The 8,214-nt window shown below is 30.0% G+C and overlaps 1 protein-coding gene across 1 annotated transcript; it reads left to right on the top strand.

Moving 5' to 3' along the window:
* The first annotated feature begins 2,756 nt into the window (after positions 1 to 2,756).
* LOC107935037 (protein IRX15-LIKE) lies at positions 2,757 to 4,402 on the top strand. The gene has a single exon (XM_016867570.2). It carries the CDS (start codon positions 3,299 to 3,301, stop codon positions 4,256 to 4,258), a length of 960 nt encoding a protein of 319 aa, XP_016723059.2. The 5' UTR covers positions 2,757 to 3,298; the 3' UTR covers positions 4,259 to 4,402.
* Positions 4,403 to 8,214: the final 3,812 nt, after the last annotated feature.

Raw genomic sequence — 8,214 nt, 5'->3', positions numbered from 1 at the left:
TATCTTGATGTTATTTGTTTCAAAGATGACATCCATGGAAGTATTATGAGATTTTTTGAGCTTCTTGACATTAACTTATTTGCTTCGTATATTTGTATTTGTTGTTTTTAGTTTGCAAGAACACACCAATGAAGGCTTTTGTCTTTGCTTCCTCTTTTCAATAATGGCGATTTCATTCAAAGTGAAGTTTATTATTTCTCTCGAAATTAGATTTCAAGTTCATTAGATATTGTATAATTTATTTTGTACTATTTGAATCTTTGCATGTAATTGACTTCAATTCAAATTTCATTATAATTTTTTTAGTTTTGATTCGAATCAAAATCAATCTTGACAAAGCCAAAATTAATTTAAATTAATTTATAAAAACTCGGATGTTAATCATATGAAATCTTATCTCAAATCTCTCGATTAGGGTTTTCTTTTTCATCCCTAATCAGGGGACATTAGTAAAGGATGTACGAAACTGAAGGCTCGAGGAAGCATGTGGTAACAACCATAACAGAAAATCCCGTAAAACACGGAGTAAATATGCGACAAATCATAGTTAAGACTACAAAACCATGCCTAGTTGTTGTAGTCAATGGCCCAACCGTAAAGCCTAACTTTTGGTTTCATATTTCATGATTTTTCTTTTAAACACCCGTAAAACGAATCCTCATTGACTTTATATATGCAAATAGAGGGTAAACGTTTTATGTAATAGAGTGAAAATTTTTTAAATTGATGATTTATATTTTATCATTTTAATTCGATTTGAAATCTATTTGAATTAAATTTCAGCAAAATTATTCGAGTTAATTTAAAAATTAAATATGTTAAATTAAAATTTATTATGGTATAACTAATTTCATGCTGTATCATATAAAATTGAAACTATATATATTTAAAAACTTTTTAAAGCAAAAAAAAAACTTTAATATAATAAATTTGAATCATTAATTAACCTGTTTAAGTCTCAAAATTATTATTCTAGAAAAGTTTTAATTTTTTAAACTTTCTTTATATATTTTAGAACTTTTAAAAAATATATATAAATTTGAAATTTTTATAAATATTTTGAATTTTTGAAAATTAATTTGATTTTTTTTTGTAATTTTTGTTGGGAGAGATTATTTTTTTCTTCAAATTATTCGAATTATTTGAGTTATTCAATTTGAATAGATGTTTTTTTCATCTCTATTCAAATTTATAAAGTATTTGTGGATAGGAGAATATTTGATTATCTCGGGTATTAGAAGTGTGTCTAGTACAAATATATTCGACTAATTATAATATAGAATCAAACCAACATAAAATATAATAGACAAAGAATTGACGAAAATCGAATTATAATGGAAAGAACTTATCAAACCCACACATGACATACACATAAGATGAGACTTGAAATATATACATCGCAATTTTGCATGATGAAACTCGAATCTGAACATTCCAAGATCCGAACCATTTATTATTATTATATAGCTGAACTTAGGTAAAACCCAAATCTGCAAACTCATTATTATTATTATTGGTAGTAAGAAAAATTTTAAAATAAGAGTACCAAAAAGAGAAAGTTCATCAATTTCAAAAATTAAAAGAAAAAAAAAAGTACTTCCATATGTGTGTCATAAACTCATAAATGCAAATTCCCCATCAGTTACAACTGTCTATTTCTCAAGCTCTTTTTGCAGATTTAAACCCTCTATTAATAATTACAGACCCATTCAAATTTCAAAAAATGGAGAAAATTTTGTCTACAACCTTGTCACCATAAAGGTTTAATTCTGATTTTAGTCCCTCTATTTTGGTTTTATTTGTTGTCGTTAAATTTTCACGCAGCCTTAATCTTGTAACATATACTTGTTCAAGTGTCAGGTTTTCTATTCAAATTCAAAGATTTGTTTAAAATTTCAGACGGTTTAGATAAAAATCATTAGAATAAAAATGGAGTTTAGATAAAAAAAATTAGACTTGATTAAAATATAAATTGAATTTAGACTTCCAATTTTAAAGCCCTAGCAAGGCTTGGTCCGAGTTTGAAATTTGTTACCTTATTTTTATATATTATTTAATTACTAAATATTGCATGAAATAATTATATTTTAAAAATAAAATATCTATATTTATATTTAACTCGTTTTTTATTTCTTCAAATTTTAATTTATTTATTCTCGATTTAACACTGTTGTCGACTTGGGGATATTGGGGATGTTATAAATTGTATTAGTTTTTTTATTTAAATTTTGATATTTTTAGGTGCTTAGATGATTCTGTATAAAATAATTTTCGTTTGATAAATTTTTCTTAAATAATTTTTTAAATGACGTTTCGAGATTTTATTTTCATAATTAATCTGAGATTTAAAACTTTGATAATAGAAAAAAAAAAGCAAATGGAATGAAAAATATAAATCAAACTATCTAAATTTAATAAAATAAAATGAAAAAAGAAGAAGCAAAAGGGCATGAAAATGGCATGAAACAAAATTCATGCAATTAAATCAACTTATGGCATGAAAAATGAGAAAAAAAGATTACGTGATTTTGTGAAATCAACTTACACGGAAAAGCTTTTGTAAAATGTTTTACTCTTTTGTAACAAGTAAAACAACAAAATTTACAAATTACCAATTTTTTTTTCTCGAAACAAACAAAAGAAAACGAGTAGCTCCTGACCATATCTGTTTTTTTAAATATAATACCTAGAATTAACCATAATCATTCTCTAACTTATAAATTTGAGGATAATACATTTCAACACACTTAAATTTAAATTTTCCTGCATTAGCAATAATACCAATGCCAATCGAAGACTCAATCCACAGAATTTTAAAATATCACAGTAACAAATTTTGCAGTATTAACTGTTGGAACTAAATTTTAAAATCTGAAAAAGTAAAAATACTACATTCCTAATTTTGGGAAAGTACAGGGACTGTAATCATATTTTAACCAATCAATAAACCCTCCCTCTCTTCCCTTTATTACGTGATTAATTAATTACTTTAATGCAAGGAAGCACAGACAACAGCGACGACAACCCGTTTTTTAAGTGTTTTCAGTTTTCACCACAGTCAGCGGCTCCACCACCATTCTCCCTTTCCTTTCCTTCTTCCAATAAAAACACCCCACCTCTTTCCCTCCCCCCATTACTACTTCCTTCTTCTCTCAGTCAATCCCTTTCACTTTCCCTTCGGGATTCGTGCTTTGGGGTCAGTACTTCCTCACAATTTCCTCCGTGATTCCTCCCCTTTCTTTCCCTTCAAAAATAACACCCCCAACCGAACAAAGAACAACCCACGGCGAGCAAGAATATGAAGAACGCCGGCAACCCTAATACTAAACTCATTCTTCTCCACCCTTCAATCCACAAACCCACTTCTTCCCCTCACCGTTTTTTCCTCTTGTTCTTCATCACTTTTTTCGCTTTAGCTTTCTCTTTAACACTCTTCACCACCTCTTCCATTTCGAATTCCGTCGCACCTTCTCTTTCCACCGCCGCTTCTTCTTCCCTCCCTTCCTCCGTAACCGCCGCGCTCCTCCATTATGCTTCAACCGCGGCGGCCAACTCTACTACCCATCACATGTCGTCTTCTGAACTATCCGTCATTGCTTCCGCTCTTCATAACTGTCCTTCCTCACCTTGTCGGTTCCTTGTATTCGGTCTTACCCATGAATCTCTCCTCTGGCATTCGCTTAATATCCACGGCCACACCGTGTTTCTCGACGAGAGTGAGTACTTGATTTCTTCATTCGAGCGGAGTCACCCGGAAATCGAAGCGTATGATATACAGTACGGTACCAAAGTGAGTCAAATGTCGGGCTTGTTGTCAACGGCAAAATCCCATGTCGGTGACGAATGTAGACCGGTTCAAAACCTCTTGTTTTCCGATTGTAAGCTTGCCATCAACGACATGCCGAACCATATTTACGATTTAAGCTGGGACGTGATCTTGATTGACGGTCCACGTGGGTACTTTCCCGATGCTACGGGGAGGATGGCTCCGATTTTTACTGCGGGAGTGTTGGCGAGGAGCAAGAAACGAGGGAGGGAAACGCATGTTTTCGTGCATGATTTCGAAAGGGACGTTGAAAGTCTTTTTAGTGACGAGTTTTTATGCGACGAGAACTTGGTGGAAACCGTGGATTCTTTGGGTCATTTCGTCGTGGAAAAACGAGAAGCCAACGATGGTAAAAATTCTGGGTTTTGTAAGAACACGACGCTATCGTCGCTGGCGTCGGTTTCATCATCGTCGGGTGAGGATGTTGATTGAGTGAAATTCCGACGGCGTTTAATCTCTTTGGCAATTCTTTTTCTTTTTTTTTTCCAGGTACAGAAATGTAATATTATAAAAGGTTAAAACTTTTAACCATTGTAAGTGTATCCACAAAATATATATAATCTAGTTTTTACGAAATGTAAATGTAATTAGTTGTGGTTGGTGTCTGAGAAAATGGTGGGAGAGGGAAAATTGATTCTATTTGGTCTGAGAAAATAGGGGAAAATATCAATTTTTTAAAAATAAAGTGGGAAAGTAAGAAATTGAAATTTGAATTTGTTTTTTTTAAGAAAATGATATTTGAATTTTATTTTAAAGGTCTCATAAATATAAAAAGAATCCCATGCAAGACAAAATGAAAATTTCCATCAAATTTTGTTATTTTCTCAGCAACCAAACGGTAAAATTGAAAAAAGAAGGGAGATATTTTGAGGTAAAAAGTACAAGTAGGCGTAGCGTCGGTGGTGGGATAGCATTATGAGATTTGGTGGCGAGGGTGCGGCTGAGGATGAATGTAAGAAACAGCGGCGTAAGATTAGCGAACCCCGGTGGGTACTACTATTTAAAAATCTTGAATTAGAGCGGTACGCGCTACGAGGGTGTATGAATGTCAACTCTTAAAATAATTGGCTTAGAGGCTCGTGCGGATAAGAAGCTTCCCGGTATTTTTGCGGGGAACTGATTTATCTATTTCTGAAGATACGTCTTTATTTTCTTTTGGTACCAGGGTGATCACGTGGTCCACGTGATTAAAAGCGTACGTTTCGGCAGAAGAGTGGAAAGGTAAAGAGGTGTGTCGGTGTGGCAATAAAACATGATTATTACATAGAGGGATCAGCAAAATCCGACTTAATTCAAAAAAATTGATAAAAATTTAAATTTTAAATTAAATAATTTAAGTTATTTGGGTTATTCGGATCGACTTAAAAAATTTAAAATTTTCGATTTAATTCGAATTTAAATTATCTAAAAATTTGAATAAGAAATAATAAAATTATGTCGTTTTGATAAATTTCAATTTTTAAATTAATTTTTTTCATCAGCCTTACAACTTATTTTCTTTCTGTCGTTCTAAATTCCCATCTCTTACATATTATGTGATTTACATTCGGATCCAAAGGTAAGTTCAAAATTTAGGAGGGTTTAGGTAAAAATATTAGAATCGTTAAAATATGGATTCATTTTTAAGTTTATAATATTTTATATTATGTTTTTTATATATTATGTAATTTAGAATACATTAAAAAAATAAATTTATATTAATATATAATACTATTATAATATAAACATTAAAATAACGTTAAGATAATTATAAAAAATTATTAAATTATTAAATATTAAAAATAATATAATATAAATATATATTAAAATAAAAACAAATATAGGAGGCCTAAAATTGGTTTAGATTAGTCTTTTACAAATATGGACGGATTTGAACAAAATTTTTTACTTATCCGATTAAATTGGTATTGTTCATCTGTCAAATCTAAACTCATTTGTAAAATTATTAAAAAAAATAATATTTTTACAAATTAAAATTATATTATTAGAATAATATTTTTATATTATTTTAAATTAATAAAAAATTAGATATGATATGATATGATTTCAATCAAGGACACTCTAGTTCTTATATTTTTCGAGTTTTGAAATTTTAGTCCTGATCCAATGGTAATAATTAAATCTGTTTGGTTAAATTATATATTTAGCCTTGCATTATGCCTAAAGTTATAGATTTAGTCAAGTTCACCAATTGGATCATTTTTAATGACTAATATGTGAAAATAACAAATAAACATAGCATTACACATGTGATAATATATTTAACGCATCAAATTTAAAAAATAACAGGACTTAACTTAATGAATTTGATAGTTATCATTTGGTCAGTACTAAAATTTTCAAATCCTAAAAGTACAGGAACTAAAATGTACCAAATTAAAGTACAGATACTAAACCTACAACTTATGCAAAGTATAAGGTCTAATAGGAGAATTTGAATTTTTAACAACCCTACAAATGGTATGATTAGAATACAAACAAGTTGAAGATTGACAATAATTAGAAATGATTAGAAGGCTTAACAACTTAATCATTAACCAAAACTATTAGTTCACATATAAATTAATTGATAATTAGAGTTTAATTTTGTTGTTTTATTTGAGAAGTTATTATTTTATTATGTGAAAATGATGGATTGAGAATTAAAAATAGAACACAACTCACGGATTCCTATGGCAACAACATTTAGATACGTCCCAAGGTTTGGTATGATGTATGATACTACCACACGAGTTTGTGTACATTTAATAAATACACATGACATTTTTAAATGCTATTAATATTTTAATTCAATTTTTTTAATAACTATATGTATTTTTATTTGGAAGAATATTTGACAAATCTTGAGTGCATTGACCAAAACTATTAGTTCATATATAAATTAATTGTTGGGGGTTGATTTTTTTTGGAGTAGTCGGTTGAACCTTCAAATAGTGGAGATATTGTGATAAGGATGTCTATAATTGATTTTAATTTTGGGTATTGTTTCCTGACTTCGAGGGTAACCCAATGGGTTCGGGGAGCACCTCACCGTCAAGGGAACGTCTAATATTTGGCTTTGGTGGAGTTCAAACATATGCTGGTATTAGTGGGTAAAAATAATATTGTTTAGCTAGACTTGTCATGCGAAAACCCATTAAAAAATGACTCAACATGCATATTATTGGGAGAGATTTACCTGAATATCATTACAACCTAAATAGAATTGGACTTGCACAATAAAACAAATAAATGTAACAATGGTGCAGATTGTTGGAAATATACTACTGCAAAATGAAATAGCTAACACTAACAGACTAAATAAATAAAACAATCACTATGCCGTTGAAGAATCATTGCTTTAGAAGTAAATTCATCCTGATTTGTGTAATTGTGTAGTGGGTGTTACCGCCCAAGGTTAATAAAGTATTTCAATATTCGTACACTCGAATAAAGAATGTGAAATACAACTGATATTGCTCTTCTCCAAAATATTTGGAGAAGTAGACTTGAAACTAAAGCTGAAAACTTAGTTGGAATTTTGACTGGAAAAATTTTCTAAAACTAAGAAAGGCAGAGAAAATATTGTTGTTTACTTCTTGTTGTAGAAAAAAAAATAATCTACTATTTATTCTGTTTTTTAAAGAGACAAAATGTTAAAATAACAGTGTCAAAAAAATATGTGCAATACACAAACATATACGAATCAAACCAGACAGCGACAATACGTGTATTAGGTGTTTAGCCCCAATTTACTCAATAAAAATAAAAGTCCACGTTATATTTACATCCCTTAAAATTTTTTTTCAACTAATGTGAGGTGACCCACTTTGTATTAGCAATATACACTGTAAAAATGAGGGATGCGAGGAGGTAAAAAGGATATTTATTTATGTCACATAAAACAGGCTGTTGACACGACATTGACAGAGTACATGTAAAGTAAATTGATGCGTGGTTTGGTTCCTGGGAATTTATTGTGGATGGGGTTACTATGTTCCTTCCTCTACTTGTCACTTTCTTACCTCGTGGTCTTAATTTAATCAATGGTCGGACTAGTTAGAACATGGTGCATAGGTCCCCCCTTGCCCTGTCATTACACGAACAAGTTCCTTTGAACATTATTCACAGCAATCTGAATCTGAATACTGATAGTTTAGGGGGTCTAGGAGTTTGGTAGATTTGGAATTATGGAGGTTCTTAATTAATTATACACTAGATGAAAGTTCTTTTTTAATAGGAATGTATCTACACTTGTTTTGTAGTTCGGGTTATTTATTTAATTTAAGAAAATTTAAGTAAAAATGTTAGAGTTGAAAAATGAGTTTAGGTAAAAAAATTAATTCCATTTAAGATATTAGGTTCGACCTTAATTTGTTTTTTAAGTTTTATTATATTATATTATTTTT

This window comes from Gossypium hirsutum, chromosome A03, assembly GCF_007990345.1.
Source record: "Gossypium hirsutum isolate 1008001.06 chromosome A03, Gossypium_hirsutum_v2.1, whole genome shotgun sequence".
In the NCBI taxonomy this organism is placed as follows: domain Eukaryota; kingdom Viridiplantae; phylum Streptophyta; class Magnoliopsida; order Malvales; family Malvaceae; genus Gossypium; species Gossypium hirsutum.
Note: the sequence above shows the minus strand (reverse complement) of the source record. Positions and strands in the feature narration are given on the sequence as shown.

Bases quoted from the DNA above. Each gene is read 5' to 3' on its own strand.
- LOC107935037 (XM_016867570.2), top strand. From the start codon at position 3,299: ATGAAGAACGCCGGCAACCCTAATACTAAACTCATTCTTCTCCACCCT.